Source organism: Protopterus annectens, chromosome 10.part0 (assembly GCF_019279795.1).
Source record: "Protopterus annectens isolate FY-2018-M chromosome 10.part0, PAN1.0, whole genome shotgun sequence".
NCBI lineage: Eukaryota > Metazoa > Chordata > Ceratodontiformes > Protopteridae > Protopterus > Protopterus annectens.
This window is the reverse complement of record NC_056744.1, coordinates 1,435,309,457-1,435,331,056: the sequence shown is the minus strand read 5'-3', so window position 1 is coordinate 1,435,331,056 and position 21,600 is coordinate 1,435,309,457. Positions and strand designations below refer to the sequence as shown.

General features: G+C 40.7%; 1 protein-coding gene across 4 annotated transcripts in view; it reads right to left on the bottom strand.

The window, feature by feature from the left end:
- The window catches only part of CLCC1 (chloride channel CLIC like 1), a 1,214,053-nt gene that overhangs the window by 545,159 nt on the left and 647,294 nt on the right, over positions 1-21,600 (bottom strand). For all 4 annotated transcript variants that reach the window (XM_044086058.1, XM_044086059.1, XM_044086061.1 and 1 more), the window contains one exon: positions 10,252-10,665. In XM_044086058.1, coding sequence (XP_043941993.1) covers positions 10,252-10,665 — 414 coding nt within the window. The remainder of the gene's footprint in view (positions 1-10,251; positions 10,666-21,600) is intronic.

The following is a 21,600-nucleotide window of genomic DNA, read 5'->3' as shown; positions in this document are numbered from 1 at the left end:
AAGATATTTCTTCTTTTTCCTCTCCTTTAGTTGAGTTTCTAAGTCTGTAAGTTCTGCACTTAACTTTTTAAAACAGGATATATATCTAGGTTGTCCCTCATATTCCTTGACTTGTTCACATAATGTGGTGATGGCTAGGATTTCAGCATCAATAGCCCTATCATGATATCCAATCAAAATTTCCACAAGGTTCATTGTGGCTTTCTGTTGGGCTTCCCTCCATTGTTTAAGGAGGACATCATCTGGATTTTTGACCATTGGCTGTGTTCTAATTCTTAGGCCTCTTGGTGTGATGCCCTTAACCATATAGGCTTTAAATGACTTGTAGTGCCAACCATTATTTCTAAGAGACCTCATATGCTTGGTCAAACTGACAAAAAGTGATTCACAAATATCCTCCCTATTGAGGGGTGTAACCCCACTTTCTGATGCTTTATCCCTTCCTATGCCAAAAAAAGCTAAGTCTGGGGTAAGGCTAGATTCCGAGAAAACATCATCTACAATAGCCAGAAAAGGAGGGATAGTTAGAGGCTTGTGTTGAGGTAAGATGAGATAGTCCTGGCTTTCCCAGCGGACATGTTCCCCTAAGGGTATGCAAGGTTTCACCAAAAGAAAATTCTTCTGGAGGGGAAGCAGAGGGAAAGGAATCCTCTGCATCAGAATCCTCATAAGTAGATAAGGGCAAATCCTGGTAATCAGAAGGAACAGTGATATCAGATTCCTGATCAGAAGAATCAGAAAGAAAATCAGTTCTAGTTCTCTTGGAGGGGGAAGGCTGGCTTACCCTATTTAAGGTAATAAGGTCTTCAGCCATTCTAAGCATTTGTTTTTGAGGCATATGGGCCTGAGTATGCGGTTTGGTCGTAGGTTTTCTAGGCATAGTGTGAGCTTTAAGCCTGAGGAATTTGGCATTTCTAGCTTGAAACAAAGTCGTCGGTTTAATATGAAAGTCTGTAGGCCTGAATACACCCTCAAAAGCTGGTGCCTGCACAGCTGCTCCGGACTCATCCAAGGTAGAGAAATCCACAGGTTCCATAGTCAAAGAAGCATCTCGTGGCATACCGGATTCCAAATGGGTCTCAGTATAGGCCTGCGAATCTGTAGTAGCGGGTATGAGGGGCTGCGAAAGTGCCTCACTGAGTACCGGCGGATTGGCGAATAGCTTAATGGAAGTGTCGTCGGCAGTTTATGCGGTCTGTCTCTGTCTTTATCCTTACGTTTTTTCGGAAGATCAGTAGACAGATGGCTTAACGAAGCCATTTCGGAGTATGGAGATCGAGAACGAAAGTATTTAGGTACAAAAATAGCCCGACGACGAATAGTTCGGGCATTGAACAAGGCACAAAACCGACAGCAAGGGACGTCGTAGTCTGGGCCTAAACAGGTGACGCAGTAAGAATGAAAATCTCTATGAGGTATTTGCTTTCCACAGGCAAGACAATTGATAATTTTTTCTGACATTGATTAGAGCAACAAAAAAGGATCCCCAACGGGGTACTTATATTTTTGAAGATTTCGGGTCTGAAACTCAAAAAACGAAAATTTCAGGAATTGGATGACCGGCACTTGCGAACTGCTTCTGCTTTGGGCACTGCATGGCAAGAATGACTGATGTAATGGCATCGGGCTGCATGTTTTATACCCCTAATGACCTGACATCATAGAAGAAGAGACAGCATCCGATGCAGGAATCCGAAGAATCTGGTATTCAGGCCGGCTGAGAGCTACCTGCAGGCAGATAATCCAAATGTGATGAATGCAACAGTGAAACACGAAGAACATCCATATCCCCAGGTTAATGGAATGAAGTGGGCAACATCAGACGGTTGTTTAAAAAAACTGTACAACGCAGAGCATCTAGAACCCCCCATTTAAAACAGTTATTTCCATTGCAGTTATTACAGTGTAGTCTTGGTCAATTAGGTTGCATTAACAGGATTCAGGGGAAAAAACAAATGTGAGGAGCAGTACTGAATTTCTTCCCTTAATCATAATTGTTTAGGCCATCATTGCATGAAAAATTTGTTTAAAAGATATAAAATGCACCTCGGAATGTCTAGAACCCCAGCTAAAGTTGTTGCATATACAGCTAATTAGAGTAGTCTGGCCTAGTTCAAATGTACTGAATGAATATAGGAAAAGCTGAGCAGTAAGACAAACTTTGAGAAAAGGGAAGAAAGTAATCTGGATGGTGTAAGGCAGACCAGAGTGGGGGAGCCACGGAGCCCTTTCTCCTAGGGCACCAGTTGACCAAAGGCTGTGTGCTCCCCACACCCCCTGCTAATTATATATACCAACTCAGAGATCGCATGACAATGACGAAAAGGCAAAATTCCCAATCTTTACTGTACCACAGTCTCATAAGAAACAAATCGATGAACGGCAATTTCGATATTTAAGCCGTTCGAGATTTGTTCCTTTCGATGTTATGACAGACCCTTTAATTGCACATAGAACTGTATGCAATTTGCTGGTTGACCACTACACGGTGATCATTTCATTATATAAGCAGTTTGGGTCTATATTAGAAGCTTGAAGCCTTCTTCGAAGACCTAAATGCCTACATGTAAAGAGTGAAGGCTGGAAACCGTGTACTGCCACTTCCGTAAATTTTTTCCCTGTGAAAAAAATTGCTTGGCCATTATTGGGAATTGCCCTTTAGGAATTGTCCAGTGTAGAGTGATCTCGGAATTGGTATATTTAGTTAGGGGGGTGTGGGGGGGGAAGCCCACCACTTGATTAGGGTTTTAAAGTTGTTTTTGTTTACGGCCAAGTGAATTTTTTCCCTAGGAAAAAATTCACAGAAGTGGCCATTCGCATTTACTGCTTTCGTTCCTTACATCGACCTTTATGTGTTCGAAGTAAAGACTCTTTGACCATACAATACAGATCCAGCAGAACTTCATTCGACAAAACTGTAGTCAATGAGGAATGAAAGTTATTACTTTTATTAAAATCCTTGGACTCCTTCAGGCGACCACTTTTTTTTATTTGTTTTTTAATCAGTTGCATGGCGTGGTACAATGTGTTTTTTGATGATTACTCAGAAAATGCATGTTTAAGCAAAACCTGTTGCTTTTTACAGTGAATTAGAGTAATTAAAAATTGTCCCACATATTTCCCCCTTCCCATTAGTGTTGGCTATGTCCAGAAAATAATTTCAGAAATATGCAGTAATCCTCCCATACTGCAATAAAAGTTAATTAAAAACAAAAAAAAGTATATTCTGTTACGGGAAATGCTTGTTGTTAACACTGCTCAAAGTTTTAGCTAGATTCATTCGAGAATTTATATTTTATTTTTAATTTGTTAACAGAACTTAAAGATCTGATCTCAGTGGACCCACTTCAATAATTTAATATGAAGCACATGTACCTGCAAATGAAAACTGATCTGCAGCTCTAAAATTCCCGGCAGTCACTAGTCATATGACTACTTGAATAGAAACTACCAGAAAAGTCCGGAGATCAGTTGCCCTTAGCAATGTACTGCAGGCATTTAGATTGTAGAGCTGCCAGTAGTCTCTAGTCATATTAAGTGATTGCAGACTGCCAAGTGAGAAAGCACTGCGTTTGGTTGCCAATGGTAATCAACAGCAAGTGCTTAAATTACACAATAATAGGACATGGGTTAGCTACCCATGCTCTATTACAATGATCAGGAAAATAAAATCTTTAAAGCCTTGGATTGGATTATTTTAACTTTTTTTCACTGGATCATGCACTGCGGTTCAGTAGTGTGCAGCTGGGGCATGGGCTCTGCTTGCTCCAGTGGGGTGTCACCTAAAGAAATCATACTTACTTCATCTGTAAAGCTGCTCCATTCTCCTCTGATACAGTTAAGGCATTCTCTGCAATTTCCTCCTGAGCTGAAAAATAAACAAGAAATACAGTACCTATCAATCACATCTCTAGTTAGGGTCCAAACATTTACACTTCAGGAAACCTCTGTCTCCGTCTCTCTCTCTCTCTCTCTGACTCCCTCTTCCCACATGCTTAGATGTTCAGGATGGCACCTCTTCAGGTCAACATTGGTGCCAAAACTGCTCCCCAAAGCAAGATATGCCAGTGCCATTAAATACCACCCTGCCAAAACTGTTCCAGGAATCCAATTTATGTATGCTGGGGACCCTCAAAACAGTTCCGTATCTGGCAGTCCTGGTGGTTCTTATATATCAGGTAAAGAAAGGTCTTGTTTTCTTTACTGCACCACCTGGGAAGCCTGCTAACATCAGTGCCTTAAAAGCAATGGCCATTTACCACGTCCCACTCCACAGAGCTATGGCTGCCCTCTTGTGGTCACATACACTGATGCTGACATATGGCACACCTTTATATAGCAAAACAGCATGGCATGGCATCATGGTTTAAGGATGCTAGCAATGCCATGAAAACCATAAACAGGGATTATAGTGACTACCTGCATTAATACTTTTGATCTTCAATGCCTCAATAGACAATTTATTCTCCCATGTCCTCATTGGGGTCACTGACTGTGCTTCACAGGTGTACAAATGAGTTCACAAGGTTTACTCAGCCTCTTAACATGTCACTGATTAATAGTATGGAGAGTTAAACTTGTAATTCAGGAGCATTCATTCAAATGATGCCCATTACATAAGACGAGCCAGAAACTTTGAAATTGTACAATAAAAGTAACTGTGCCTATTATGGGCTAATTCTTGCTATGGAAGATTGCAGCACAACAATTTGAAGAGTAACTCAAAGTCTATTACACTGACTACTACAATCAAATCAATCTTATAATATGGTGAGTGAGTGCTGAATGGTGTTTTATTCAGTTGTACCATAGTCTTACTTCTTTACTTGTGGAGTGTTCCAGGATGTCCACAGCAGTGTGGTACTGTGTGAACAGTTGGGATGAAGGGTGTAAATGAAAACTATTTTGTCATTGTGAAGATGGTTGTGGTTGCGGGTCAACACAGGGAAGGGTCTATTGTCATACAAGGTAAGTAAAAAAGTAACTGATACTGCAGGGTATGTTCAAGACAAGTAATGAGGGTGCTCTCCAGTTAAGACTCTGTAGGTGCCATAGTCCTTACTTATTAAGTCAGCTTGGAACCTTTAAGGTCAGGGGCTGGGAACAGGATTTTTGACTTCCATACTACAATCTGGGATGTCTGCCATAACTAAATGATGAGTTATCCATTTTCCTTTTCAAAAAACAAAATGTGCTTCAACCATGGTGACTCAAAAAGAAAGCAAGGTCTGAAGTCCACACAAAGTTCTATGACTCTGTGGAACGTGTCCTCATCCACAGGCATAACTGCTTCCCAATGGGCTTCACCAGAGGTCTCTGACAATGAAAACCATGTGGGTTGAGGTCTGCATCCTCAAGCCAAGCAGGGAAGTCATATACCTTTGTTACATCTCTCATGCATCTGCATACCCAACACATAAACAAACAAAAACATACTCGGAGGCTCTAAATAAAAATCTGCCTAAACAGCAAAGACCTCCTAAGCAGATATCCAAGCAACAGCCACCCCTCAACAATACCCATGAATCACATATCTCACAAAGTCGGTGTGCCTCACAGTCACAGCCCTTAAGGCCAAACAACACACCAAATACACTTGTTATAGGAGACTCTATTGTCCGGCACACTGACATCCCGCTCACCAGACTGGACAAGGAGAAGGTCACTGTAAGCTGCTTGTGGGGTGCCAGGATCCGCCACATAACGCAAACACTCAAGTCACTCCACAGCAAGTACAAGTATGACTCCGTCATTGTCCATGCTGGTGTGAATGACCTGAGACGTACCTCCCTGGCCTACATGAAAAGAGACATAGAGGAGCTCTCTGATCATGTAGCCAAGGCTGGTAAGACCCTGACCTTGAGTAGCATCTTGCCCTCACCAAGAATGATGCCACAGTATAAAGACAAAATGATAAGTTTCAACAACTGGCTAAAGTTTTGGTGTCATTCAAAGGGGATCCAGTGTCTGTCAGCCTGGGATGACATGCTTGACAAGCCACGTTGCTTTGCTAGGGACGGCTTGCATCTGTCACCCTTAGGCTTTCGTATACTGGCCAAGGTTCTTGCCACCCCCATAGTGCCTTTTTTAGGCAAGGCTCAAAGGATAAACCCACCTCCATAGACAACCAAAGTATAAAAAAACTAAGGGTAATGCTACTCAATGCCAGAAGTCTAAACCTAAAGATGCACGCACTCGATGCTCTCCTCGTTATGGAGAAAATTGATGTCTGTGCAGTAACAGAAACCTGGTTCAAGGCTCCTGACAGCACCCCAGCACTACCAGGTTACAACTCATACCATGTGTTTCGGCCCCAAAACTCGGACCGAAGCACAAAAGGAGGGGGAGTATCTATATTCATTAAAGATACCTACACCTCCAGGTTAGTGGCACTGCACGAAGCATCGGAAACCATCCATGTGCAACTAACAGCGGGCAAAACTGCCTTTCAGTTTGTAGCCTGCTACAGAACACCCTCCCTATTACAGGAACCTCACTTGGCATTCTTGAGAACACTGCAGAATATGAAGGTCTCTCCAAACACTATGTTATTGGGTGACTTCAACTACCCAAACATTGACTGGGAAAACTACTCAAGACCAAACATCTTCGCCCAACGGTTCCTTGAATTTATAAACTCTAACGCGATGGAACAACTGGTCACCACTCCCACAAGAGGGAACAACATATTGGACCTGGTCATCACCAACATGGGGACTCTATGTTCCACACCAGAGGTAAACCCCTCATTGGTAAGATCAGACCATAAACAAATTTCCCTGGACATACATATCCTGTCCCCACCCCCAGCCAAGGAAATCACTGTAAAGAATTTCTCAAAAGCCAACTTTGCACTTCTCAAGACTGAGGTGGAATCCTTCAAAGCCCCCGGGCCAGAGGATAATACAGCCCAATCCGCAGAATCCTTTACAAATGCATTCTATGAGCACCTGCAGGAATGCATGGATCGTGCTATCCCAAATAAAACCAAGACCCACTTCTCCAAAAACAGGAGACCTGTCTGGTGGACCCCAGCCATAAATAAACTATACAACAGAAGGAAGAAGCTGCTACATGACAGAGCAAAATCCCCAAAAGGGAAGGCATCTCTGATCAGTATTAGCAAGAAACTTCGATCCCTTATAAAATCATCAAAGGCCAGTTTCGAAAGAAAAATTGCCCTAGACACTAAAGATAATCACAAGGCCTTCTTTAGTTATGTCAGGAATATGGGTGGAAACTCCCAGCTATGCTCTGAATTGTTGCATAACGGTACTATATATACCAAACCTACAGACATAGCCAACATCCTGGCAGACAGATTCAGCGCTAACGTCTCCCCCCCTCCCCCCCCAAAGGAGCAAATGCCTACCCAACTGTATGTAACCTCCCTGACATCACAGATGCACAGGTGAAAGCTGCCCTCTCCAAAGCAAAAAACACAGCATCTATGGGACCGGACGGTGTCCCAGGCTGCGTCCTACACAAGCTCCAAGAAGAACTGAACCCTCACATTAAGTCACTGCTCAAACTTAGCATTACTACAGGACATGTACCCAAAGAATGGCGAACAGCTACAGTGGTCCCACTCCACAAAGGTGGCGTCACAACGGACCCCGGGAACTATCGCTCCATAAGCCTGACTAGTCTGGTCTGTAAAGCTATGGAGCGTATTATCATGGAACTCATAAACAAAGACATTGGGAACCTCCTGACACTGGACCCTACCCAATTCGGCTTTGTTAAGGGCAGATCTTGCCTCTTAAACCTAATTGATTTCTCTGAAACACTTACCAAAGCCATAGATGAGGGCAAGGTAGTTCACACAGCCTACCTGGAACTCACAAAAGCCTTCGACACAATACCCCACTCGGGGATCATAAATAAGCTTACCAGCTTAAATATCAACCCCTATGTCACAATATGGGTTACAAACTGGCTCAGGGATAGAACCCACATGGTCAGAATTGCAGGTGCCACGTCCGAATCCAAACCAGTTACAAGTGGCATCCCACAAGGCTCAGTTCTGGGACCTCTCTTATTCAGTATATACTTCTCTGAGGTACAGGCTAACACAGGGAGACTATGGCTGACAAGGTTCGCAGATGACTGCAAACTGGGAGCCATAATCGACTCTCCAGCTGACACAAGCATCCTCCAAAAGGGTCTCACAGACACAGTCACGGCCTCAAGCTAAATGCTAAAAAGTGCATAGTCATCCCCTTTGGGAAAAACAAAGTGCCCACAAATTACCACATAGGTGGTAATCCATTAAGTAGGGAGGAATAATTAGGGATTTGGGAACCCACGTAGATAGTAATCTCTCCTTTGACAATCACGTTGCCAAAGTGGTTAGAAAGACCTTCTATATAGCCCACCTTATCACGAATGGGTTCGCATCTAGATCAAGAGAGGTCATTGTGCCCCTCTACTCATCACTCATTAGGCCCATAATTGTATACAATGCCCCTTTTGGGATGTACCTTACCCGACACCTGCAGCAACTGGAGAGACCCCAAAAGTACCTCACCAAGAGGATCATGGGCCACAAACAGATGTCCTATGCAGCTCGACTAAAGAAACTCCAGCTCTACTCAGTTGCTTACCGCCTACTCAGAGGCGATCTATGCCTGATGTACAAAGCCATGTCTAACCCAGAATTAATGGACATGCTCCACCTCAAAAAATCCAAATCCCTTAGAGCTACACGCTCCAGGGACTTAAACCTCAGCACAAAAATAAATAGGACATGCCTGGAGGGACAGATTCATTTCCCAGAGGCTCCCCTCACTCTGGAATAGAATCCCAATTCATGCTAGACAAAGCCCCTCGCTGACACTCTTCAAGCGAAATCTGGATGCGTGGATGGGAAATCGCAAATTCACCCCTGGGGTCTCTTCTGTGTCCCTGCTTGACAGAGGCACAGTTAACTAATCTTAAAGGGCTACCTTCTGTGACCTACTATACAGAGGCACAGTAGGCTAATCTAATAGGGAGGTGAAAGCCAAATACACTTTGGCTAGGCTTACAAATGCCCTAGGGCAGATAGCCTAGTATCTACCTATGAACCTATAAGTACTTGACTATTTTCCCCTTAATTTGTATTTCCAAGCAATTCTTAAGAAGGGAGTCCAAGATCAGGGATGACTTTGAAGAAACCATGATGGTACGAGAAAAATTTTGAGTCTTTTTCTATCCAAATGTTTTGCAAAGAATGCTTCCTTTTGTGCCCAAAATGTATGAAAACCTGTCTGTGTGATTTGTTTACCCCCAAGAACATCTGCCTTCTTTCTTAGAGGGAGATGTGCAGTAGACCATAAACAGACATCCAAACCTACTTAAACATGCAATGTAAATTTCAACTATAGCAAAATTATACCAATATCAACAAGAAAATTCCTTCAATAGGTACTTATCTGGACTGAGCTCCACAGTAAACTGAACATTGGACTATGGAATCACTAACACAGCATATGTACTGCATAGGTTTTCAGATGTTGGTTGGGTCTCGGGGAAGGTATCAAGTGTGGATAAGCCTACACCATACATTTTTTGGAAAGAACAAGTCTACTACCCACACGCATGCCTGCATACAAACCTAAAGGCAAATCACATTACTTCCAGTCTACTTATGTCTTTGTGATGTGGGAGAAGGCAGACCACTGTGAAGACTGTAGTTATCACAAAGCCATGCAGATGTTGCAAAGATGGTGTCCCAGCTGAAAACTGAACTACAGAACCAAGATCTGTGTGGGAGCACTGAATCAATGTGCCACCTATTAAGTCAAATAGAATAAATGAAATATATTTAGCACTCCGTATGGTCACCACATGTACTGTGGGCTTGCTAACAAGTCTTTGCAGAAGGAAGGTTCTTCTATCCAAGCAGGCAGATCAGCTTGTTATGACACTAAACACAAACGTTCACTGCTCCTCTTAACAATCCTCAAGTAAATGTTAGTCTAATACACGAGAAATACTGCATCACTTGGTTCCTGTAACTATTCTGAAAGATGGAAACCTAATAATTAACAATAAGCAAGGCAACGTTATATCCCTGCACCTGATCTCCTCTTTCAGCACATCATTCCCTTTGGGGGCTGCCCGCATGCATGCACCTCACACCAACAAATCAAAAGCCACATTTATGCATGGTCGTAACTACCATGGTTCAAGCAGTAAGACAGCCTACATCACAACAATTTTATAAACTTACAAAAAAAAAGTCTACAGCTATTAAAAAACACTTACAATTATATCTAGACTATGTGATTCCTCTTCGGCATTTCCAGAATTAGACAGCACATCAACTGATGGAATAACTTCAGGAACGTTTGTGCCTGGTGGCTGACTGGGATAACGGCAGTCAGGATAATTTTTTCTGTTTTCTGGTTGCTCAGAAATGCCAGCTCCCCCTGAATAATCATAATGGTCATAGCAACTCGTATTCCTTGATGAATGTTCGTTTCTGTTCTTGTTATTGTTACGAATGCGCAACCGTCCTTTGGCACAGTCATCAGCATCCCCTCCACCCCTATAGTCAGGTTCTGGTAGAGGTAAATTTCTGTCAACATAGGAAAGTGGAGGAGGTGGTTGGTTGTTGTTCAAAAGCTGTCTCACACTACCAACACGAGTACAAGCTGATCCGAACCCATAAAAAAATGCCTGTAATTGCATACAGAAATGTGATGAAAATTTTTGAATTAAAACAAAAACAAGTTCAAAAGAACAGCAATCAGAAAGAATTTAGCACACTTTACCTAAGCATAACAGGTTATAGAACATCAAAAAAGGACAGATGTATTCAGGTATATAAAGTAATACTGAATGTATTCAATTTTAACCACTCAAACTTTGAAAGACTCCATACCAAAGAAATTAGGGCAAAATGCCATCTTAAGCTCTGCACATTTTTATAGGAATTTTCTAAAGCTTGTTTCAAATTTTCATGCAGTTTAAAACTTCTGCAATGATTTTTCCATTCTCAGTGCATGTACTAGCATTATGTACACAACCAGCCTCATGGATGCAATATGAACAATTGACCCTCAAAAGAAGAAGCGTCTAGGCAAGACGCAAAAGTGCTTACTAAACTGTATTTCTATCTGTTTTTTTTTTGCTTTCTTTTAATAAAGTTCGTAGTACCGGGACCGTGTTTGTACCTCACTGCTGTTATATTACTTGACCCCAAAATTAACCAAAACATAACAAGTAGCCCTGCTCACAAAGAAAAAAATGAATGCCCAAAGCCTGATTAGTCTGGTGGGTATTAAACCAGGCAGTAAAGCCAGTTCCTCAGCTGCAGTGTGTAAAACTACAATATGTCTGAATACAATGGATCAGATACAGCTGTGTGAAATGCAGCTATCTGAATGCATGTCCGCCAAAGTGACTGACCTCTCCTACCCCCTTAAATACAATGCTATAATTATTTTTTCTGTTGTGTTTCACTGATCAATTAACCTGGGATATGAAAATTTTACTGTGGTGCCTCATGTCTGTGGTCTACTTTCAGATATCAATCATCTCATTTGGAGGAGGTATAACAACCATGAGTCACCTGGCTTGTCCGGGTACTGCACACAATAAGACCGGTTGTTTGACAGAATTAGAAGGGGACCCCAGATGCATTCTTTCCTCCAAGGCTTTGGAAGTGAGAAGGACTGCCCTTAATTTTAACTGGTTAATGTGAGATCACATTTCAGCTTTACAAAATGGTTGCACACCAATTAACAGCTTAAATTCAAATTTCCCAGTGTGAAAAAAAAAATGAAAGACAAGGGTCAGGAACTCTTGTTCCTTTTAGTAAACTGAGTTACTGACTAGTAAATACACTACTTGGAGGCCAGCATTTACATATTTAATTGATTGTGCCTTTGGGTTGGGTCTGATGCAGTGATTAAGGGGTATGCATTTTATTCAAAATGTTAATACAAAAGCAGTGGAATAGCTTGGTATGGTATTCTGAAGAAGTCTCTGAATAAGCAGAGACAAAAGCGCTTAATTTATTGACTTTTTTGTTTTAAAATAAGTGTACTGAATAAAGCTTTTCTACAGACCTGGCTTCACAGCGTACATTTTGGGATCCCCAGCTCTGCTTAGTGCCTTTTGGAAAATCACCTAGAAAAGGTTACCGGGCAGAATCTATCAGCTGTTCAGCAAAAAGTAATTCAAGATTCATCTTTGGTGCAAGACGTGGCTTCCAGTAATTTAGAGGAAGAAAATAAGTGAAATGTGTTCAGAGCTGATTAAAATAAATGAAACACTGAGGGAGTATATCAACTCACAGAATACTGAAGTAGAAGTGAGCCAAGAACAAGTATTAACCCACACAGCACAGGACCCGGGTGTAATAATTGAAATACCAGTGTCTCGATGAACAAACACAGCTTTATTCCACTAAAACTGAAACGTTGAGCGCTTTCTCTCGGTCAATACCAAGCTTCCTCAGAACGAAATGACAAATAATGACTACAACAGTCCTTAAATAAAAAATCTACATCACATGGCTCTTCCTAATCAAAATTTAAAGTCATATCATTTAAAATAATACATTATTCAAATATTCTTAACTAATCATAGTAAAAAAATAAAAATATGTATTATAATGCAACCAAATTATTACTATAAAACCAACAATGGGTAACCAATGAACTAATAACAATTAGATTAAGAATATAAATATAAAATGTTAAATATATTAAACCAACCAGTTAAACCACCTTCCATAAAAGGTAATTTTGAAAAATAATAAAATACACACTGTATTAGTGTCTAAGTGAAGTCAAAAGGTTTATGTATTTCAACCCATAAAATAAATCCTATCCAGATTAACTGATCCAAGTCTTATAAACTAGATAGTGTAAAATAATCAATGATTGTGTGTATGTGTATGAAAGGGGGTTGTCAAACCAAAGAATCTATGCAGTGTGCAAGGTCCTATAAATGGGCAGCCCTTAACTTAAGAACACTGCTAATGTTGATGTATATCAACTCAAACAGAGGCTAGGAAAAAATGGAAGAAGCTTTAAACAGACATTCAGATGAGCTGATAAAACTGCAAAAATCAGAGGTCAAAATGAAGAAAAGGCTGGCTGAGTAGGAGACTGTTCAAGAAGAGATGTTTAAAAAATTGCATAATTAGTGGACAGAGCACACAGACAAAATTTGAGATTTTCTGCTGTATCAGAAGAACTAGAAGGAACAGACTCTATTAAGTTTATGAAGGCACAAATAAGCAAATGGACTGATACTTAACAACAGGAGTTGCTAATTGAAAGGGCAATCCATGAGTATGCTCCAAACCTGGCCATGAGAAAGCTGACAAGACTTGCATTAGTAAGATGCAAATTACCAGCAGAAAGTGCTGGCCCTTACTAAACTGTGAATAAAGGGCAATGTATTAAATGTTGGAGACAGAGTTTTTGTGGAAAATTATTCAATCTATAAGGAAAGTTGAGAGGCAGCCATGAGATTCAAGCCGCTGTATTCCAGCTGTCTTCAGAATATTTTTTTTCCCTGAGGATCAATATCATTTGTTGATGCAGAACCGGCTAAGGAGGAAATACAAAAGTTTGTCCAACAAAAAGTGAATTATCGAGCAGAAGTGGACTCCTTGCTTTTCATTCTTCTCATGAAATACACACAGAGATTTTGCCAGTGAAACCTTTTCTACTTCTCCAAAGGAAAATGCTTGACAGACAGAGAAAAGCACAGGAGTTGAGTTAAAGAATTGGGAGTACTTTGGAATTGAACTGGAATCTGGAGTTGGGAGATGGAAATGAACAGGAAAAACAGCAACATGGAAATTAGTGTAGTAAATAAATGTGAGACTGCAAAGCATCAGCTGCATTTGTGAAATAACAGCTGTATAAGAATAAGCAGAAAGAGTTGACTTTTGTCGATCATGATAAACCTATGTGGAATAAAAAGGCATTTACTTCATGTCATTAACGTCTGGAAGGACATCGATGGGAGGAGTGCAGGGAAAAACGTAACTAAGTAAAACAATTTCTGTTCTTAACAGTATTTCTATAAAACTTTTCACAAAATAAATTGCAGTTTTATAGACAAGTATTTTAGTTGATCTTGCATAAGTTATTAAAGTGAATAGGTGCCTTTTTGTCTTATTTTTCTTTCTTTTTTTTTATAGTATTATGAAATGTTGGCATTACAATCCAAAAAGAGAAAAAAGGCTAGACAAAAGCATACAAGTTAATAGGATGTACTCTTGGGTTGTTGAGGTGGGGGATGGGGTTTAAAAGTATATATGTAGAGCTTATATGCTTTTTCTTACTTTTGCACAGGTGAATGTCTGTGTTAAGGCCCTTAGCTTTATCTAATAACATGTTTTAAGTAGAAACAAGTAAATATGACATCATATAACGAAAAGTTTTCCTTCAGTAGGAGGTGGTTGGTTGTTGTTCAGGCTGCAGCAAAGGACTACTTTTTTTTCTTTTACATTTCCACAGAGACAAACTGATAGTAAGGAAGTAAGCCAGAACATCAGTTTGTCAAGGCTAAAAGTTAATGTTTTCTGAAAACATACAAGTTGTTTTCACATCTAGGAAAGATAAGAACAGTCACCAATTAGTGTAAGTAAAAGCACATGCAATAACAAGCATCTTAGTAAGGATAACCTCAATTTTGGGTTAAGGCCTGTGCTAGTATCTGTCTATTTGGGACAAATGTTTCTATTATGAGGGTTAAACATCACTATTTGAAGATGTACATAATTATGTGTGTTTATATTAAGTTTACAGGTCCTGGAGGTGTGTTTTTCTTTGAGGGCATTCATGAGAACAAAAAGTCTTGTAAAATGTGACACAAGTTCCAATGTTGATGATAAAAAAACTGTGTAAAGGATTAATTGGACAGACATTTGTGGGTGCATGTAACATAAAAGCTGGAAAAAGACTTTTATAATGGTGCATATAATAGGTAGAAATAATGCTGACACTTTGTATATTAGCATGAATATGAATGGTCTCACAGGTATAGACAAAAAGGAAAACAATTATACAAAGAAATGCAGAGTGCAAATAGCAATGCTACAGGATACACATCTGGAAAGAAATGAGCATGTGAGTTTGATAAAGAAAGGACTTCAGAATGGACATTCAGCAGAATATCAGGGGCAAAGTAAAAGAGGAGTATTTATATTAAATGCTAGAGGATCTCCAGTAGTGATAGAAGAGGGAAATATAATAATGGCAGATTTATGGCAATAGTGCACTACTGGCAAGGGCTAAAAATAAATCAGCTTTCAGCAGGGAATGTTACTTATAGGTAAGGGACTGGAATTTGATTAGCAACAATGAGGATTGTATCTGGGGACCTAGAAGGGATACTATAAGAAAAGAGGGAAGATTTCGGAAGAAATTTATGAAAATATTTGGTAAGAAGGACGTGAATTCAGTAGCAGCAACTAAGAATTTACATATAATCTCCCAAAGTACAGTAACTGGGCTAGACTGGAGAGAAATTATATTTCACAGAAATATGTGCATTTAAAACAGAACTTTGACACACATCCAATACCTGCTTCAGATCATGCACCAATAATTATCAAGATAAAAATGCAGATAATGAAGTAAAGATGAGACACTGGCGCAACCCTACCTACCTATTAAAAAAAGGAATTTAAAGAACGAGCAGTGAAAATTATTTGAGAGTTATTACAGAAGATAGAAAGTACTCCAGAAGTCATAGTTAGTAAGTAGAATACAATGAATGTGGAGTTTAAAAATAGAGCAGAAATAAAAGAGAGAGAGAGATGTGGATAACAAGCAACTAATTATTTAGAGGGGAAACTCACAGGACAAGAAGAGGCGCAACTGCAGAGTGCTAAAGAGAAAATAAGGGAGTACCTGGATAATGTACATGAGCTTAGAAAGACTGCTGTTAAGCAACTGTTTTTGCTAATAACTCCAGAGCACAACTTTTGGCGCAATGACTTAGGCAACAGAAAGTAAAAAGTGTTGCTGCCAGACTTGGGCAGCCTATAACAAGAAAACTAACTAGAGATCCTATAGACATATTACAGATATTTCAGACATTTTATGAACATTTGTATAAAGCAGAGAAATGGGAAATGGAACTATTTAGGGAAGACTTAAAAAGCCAAGAGCAGAAGTAGACAAGCCTCAACAATTAGCAGTTAAAACAAGAGGAGATGAAATAAAAAGATAAAAATGGTGAGTAAAACCAATCTGCAGGAAAGTCTCCAGGAGTACATGGTATCCAGTGAAAATGTGGAAGCTAGGAGGAATAAGGTGATAAAGATCTGGAAGGTTTTGGTTAACAGTATTTTAAAAGGAGGAGAACCACCAACATCATGAAAAAAGGTATGATGGGTGTAATGCCTAAAGATGGCAAAAGTCCATCAGATCCAGCTTCATATAAGTCCATTTCAATTTAAACCATGACTTTAAGGTGTTTATGTCCATAATGGCCAAGAATGTAAAAACAATTTCCAAAATTGACAGATATGGATCAATGTGATTTTGGAAGAGAGGGCAAACATTTGACGACATTAACAGAACAATGATAATCCATGTGACATCCCACGCTCAGCCAGTAATCAAGGAGCCTGAATCCTTACCACTGATACTGGAGAGGGATGTTCACTTGGAATACAAATGGATAGCCTCCGTACTTCCAAATGCAGATCTCTCTGCATCAAGCACAATTTCCCTTAAGGGCACCCAAGGAACATGCTGAGTCCTGGGGCTGGTTTCTCTCTACATCTGTCTCCCTCCAGGTCTCCAATAAGACTCCACACTGGTACAGCTTAAAGTTGAGTCCTTAGCTGGGGTCCCAGGCTAAGTCATCCCACATGCTCTCTGTGAAACCAGTGCTTTGTATCCCTGATCCAAGCAGCTGACACACACTCTGGGATTTGATTTGAACACACGCACACACACCCACTTGGGAAAGGCTGGCACAGATTCACCTGCTGTGCTCCCTTCTACCCAAACTATAAGGTAGTTATCACTGCCACCAAGAACCCTTGCCAGCTACTTTAAGGCTCTTACAAGGGTACCCAATTATACTGAGTGAAATTAATATAAACGGTCATGTTGAGCAAACAGCAAGGCTTTCAGGAGTGGTCAAAGTTATCACCAAACAAATATATACAAATACTTTCAAAACTTAAATATTTTCTAAAAAGGGACCAGCCACAATGAAAAGTTTAAATATATTTAACAATAATAAAAGAACAAGAAAATACTAATTATCTATTTCTACTAAATACCAGAGTTTCAGAAACAGGGAATATTAAAAATAACACTGATGGAAAGTTTCACACAGTTAAAGAAAAAACAGTATTTAGCTAGTCTCACTATGCGGTGGTGGTGGTGCTGCGGTAGCGTTGTCGCCTCATAGTAAGACACTGTCCGGTTCGATTCTCAGCTAGAGCGTCTTCTGTGTGGAGACATGCGTGAATGGGCGTACCTTCGTTGAAGGTTATGCGTCAGACCTGGCAAGTTGGCACGTAAAAATCTACTGCTAATCATTAGCGGACCAGAGTTCCGCTGCAGCGACCCCTAACCGGGAAAAGCCGAAAGACACAACAACTATCTAATCCTGACTGACTAAAATAATTATTGTTCCTAATTACTGAATAGAACAAGGCAAGATGGGTGAGTGATACTTGTTGTCAGACCAAACACAGAATGCTGCTGAGACTTTAATCTCCTCTAATATTAAAACATTATTTCTGTACAGAATGACATCATATATATCTGGTCATCTGACTCTGTTTCCTGCACTATCTCCCATCACTAGAATCTAGCAGGGTTTAGCACCTATGTGCTACGATACACACAGCATTGCACAGATGTGATGTAGCTGTTGGAAGTCATAAAGCCATGAAACTATTTCACTCTTCCTACAGGAGCTACAACCTATTCTCTAGTACAGACATTGCTTCTCTGGCTCCATTCAAAACTGTGGGATAACATCTTTATGGCTTAACCCATAAAGTACTTTAATTTCAAGAATATTTTGTAAAGTCAAGTGGATTAAGATTAACCTCTTCACTTCCAGTATAATGTATGTAATCACAAGACCATAACAGACCAAACTGCACCACAATACAGCAGGTCAGCCCAGAGGTTCAGCCAAGAACACACAGGAGAATAAACTGATTTATTAAAACACTTAGAAGGATTGAGCGCGTTCATTAAAAAACTTCTTCAGAATCAATATACATAACCAAAAACTACCCTTAAATATCTTCCCCCCTGTAATTACTTATCCAATAAAATTTCACCCTTAATTAATGCATTTAAGTCAACATCTCAAATTTTTTTTTTTTTAGAAATTTTGAAATGTTGAATTTAATGTATTAAGGGTGAGATTTTACTTGATAAGTAATTACAGGGGGAAAGGTATTTAAGGATGTTTTTTGGTTATGTATATCGATTCTGAAGAATTCCATGAATTCCATGGACTATGACGTTTGCAGATGGCATTTTGATCTGTAGTGAGAGTAGGGTCCAAGTTGAGGAGACCCTGGAGAGGTGGACATATGCTCTAGAGAGAAGAGGAATGAAAATCAGCAGGACTAAGACAGAATATGTGTGTGTGAATGAGAGAGAGGACAGAGGAATGGTGAGAATGCAGGGAGTAGATTTGGCGAAGGTGGATGAGTTTAAGTACTTGGAATCAACAGTTCAGAGTAATGGTGAGTGTGGAAGAGAGGTGAAGAAGAGAGTACAGGCAGGGTGGAATGGGTGGAGAAGATTTGTCAGGAGTGATTTGTGACAGACAGGTACCAGTAAGAGTGAAAGGGAAGGTCTACAAGAGGGTAGTGAGACCAGCTATGTTGTATGGGTTGGAGACGGTGGCATTGCCAAAAAGGCAGGAGTCAGAGCTGGAAGTGGCAGAGTTAAAGATGTTAAGATTTCCACTGGGTGTGACAAGGATGGACAGGATTAGGAATAAGTACATTAGAGGGTCAGCTCAGGTTGGATGGTTTGGAGACAAAGTCAGAGAGGCGAGATTGCATTGGTTTGGACATGTGCTGAGGAGGGATTTTGGGTGTATTGGGAAAAGGATGCTAAGGATGGAACTGCCAGGTAAGAGGAAAAGAGGAAGGCCAATCATTAGCGGACCGGAGTTCCGCTGCGGCGACCCCTAACCGGGAAAAGCCGAAAGATGCAACAACTATCTAATCCTGACTGACTAAAATAATTACTGTTCCTAATTACTGAATAGAACAAGGCAAGATGGGTAAGTGATACTTGTTGTCAGACCAAACACAGAATGCTGCTGAGACTTTAATCTCCTTTAATCTGCCTGCCCCTGTGGGAGTGGTTATTGACTTGGAACTGTAGTTTTATTGGCCATTTTGGGTCAATTCCAAAACTCCTTCATCTTCCTCTCTTAAAACCTGGTTGCCTCGTGGTTTTGGCATCTTTTCAGGCTTGTTGGCTGTTGGTGAAGCACCCACCAGGAGAAGAAAACGCTGAGAGAAGAAAGGAGCCACTTTTGAGATTTTAAGTATTTTTCCTCTGTTTATTTGCTAAGTTTTTCTGCATAGCCGCCTATTTTGAGCATTTTCTGGCTTGTTAAACTTGATTTCTGCATTAGCAACTGTATTTAGAGCACAACCTAGAGCTGTTTACTGAATTTCCTGTTTGCACTTATTTTTAAAATCGATTTTTTCTCAAAACTTGCATTTTATCTGTCTTTGGCCTAGCACTCTTGTGTGGGGTCATTTACTGCACTGTTATAACTTGTTGATACTTGTGAACCTCTGCTATCTATGAAAAAAACAAAAAAAATCTTGCTTTTTTCCCACTTTTCTGAGATTTAAAAAAGTTCAGTTACAGGCTTGCTGTTCTTGAACTGTTTGTAAGTTTCTGTGAGGCCATTTTTTGCTTGGGCTAAAGGGAAGTCTCTCTGTTGATCAGTGGCAGTGAAAAACATTGAGCAGCCTGCCTACCCCTGTGGGAGTGGTTACTGAATTGAAACTGTAGTTTTATTGGCCATTTTGAGTCAATTCCAAAACTCCTTCATCTTCCTCTCTTAAAACCCTCTTTTGCGTGTTTTTGTGCATAGCGCAACAGCGGGCAGCGCCGCCTAATTGGGTTTAAACTATTCCTAGCTCCACAAAGTCTGCTCTTCACTTTTTCCCTTGGAACTGCTCTCTCTTCTCAATTTAAACACCATATTCTCATTCTAAGGCCCTTCACTGGTCCAATTAAGTAATCCTACAAGTTAGCACTATTAAACCATAAGCACTACTTACTCTTATACTCTCTCTGATTACCCTATCCTCTATTGGTCCGTCTTAAATTCAGTTTCCCTATATCACTCTAGCATGTCCAAAGGTCAGTCAGTGGTTTCCTCTCCAGTTCAGCTGGTGAATCTGGGAATTTTGAGGCAATGTTACACCTGTCTCATGTACACGGACAACCCTCTCCTCCTCCAAACAGGTTCAAATATATGTGAGAGATGCAACTATTTAGCCAAACTGGAGGCTGAGCTCTCTCATCTCAAAACTGGTGTAACCAGTCAGGAGGAGAAGGTAACCTCACACAACACAATTCCAGTATCACATAGTCCCACCACATCAGCGAACCAAACACATAAATACACAAAAACATACTCGGAGGCTCTAAATAAAAATCTACCTAAGCAACAGAGACCTCCAAAGCAGACATCCAAACAAACGCTACCTCAAAACAAAACACGCACAACACATAGCCCACAAAGTCAGTGTGCCAAGCAGCCACAGCCCTTAAGGCTGAATAACACACCTGATACTCTTGTAATAGGTGACTATTGTCAGACACACTGATGTCCCGCTCACCAGGATGAATAAAGAGAAGGTCACGGTGAGCTGCCTGTCGGGTGCTAGGATCCGCCACATAACGCAAGCACTCAGGTCACTCCAAAGCAAATACAAATATGACTCAGTCATTGTACATGCTGGTGTGAATGACCTGAGACGTACCTCCCTGGACTACATGAAGAGAGACATAGAGGAGCTCTCTGATCATGTAGCCCAGGCTGGTATGACCCTGACCTTGAGCAGCATCTTACCCTCACCTAGAATGATGCCACAGTACAAAGACAAAATGATCGATTTTAACAACTGGCTAAAATTTTGGTGTCATTCAAAGGGGATCCAGTGTCTGTCAGCCTGGGATGACATGCTCGACAAGCCACGTTGCTTCGCTAGGGATGGCTTGCACCTGTCACCACTGGGTTTTCGGATATTGGCAAAGGCTCTTGCCACCCCCATAGTGCCTTTTTTAGGCAAGGCTCAAAAGTCAAACCCACCCCCATAGACAGCACAAGGAACAAGAAACTAAGGGTAATGCTGCTAAACGCCAGAAGTTTTAACCTCAAGATGCATGCACTCGAAGCTCTCCTCAGTATGGAGAACATCGATATCTGTGCAGTGATAGAAACCTGGTTCAAGGCTCCAGAGAGCACCCCAGCACTACCAGGCTATACCTCATATCATGCTTTTCGGCCCCAAAACCCGGACCGAACCACAAAAGGAGGGGGAGTTTCCATATTTATCAAGGATATCCACACCTCTAGGTTAGTGGCATTGCACGAAGTATCGGAGACCATCCA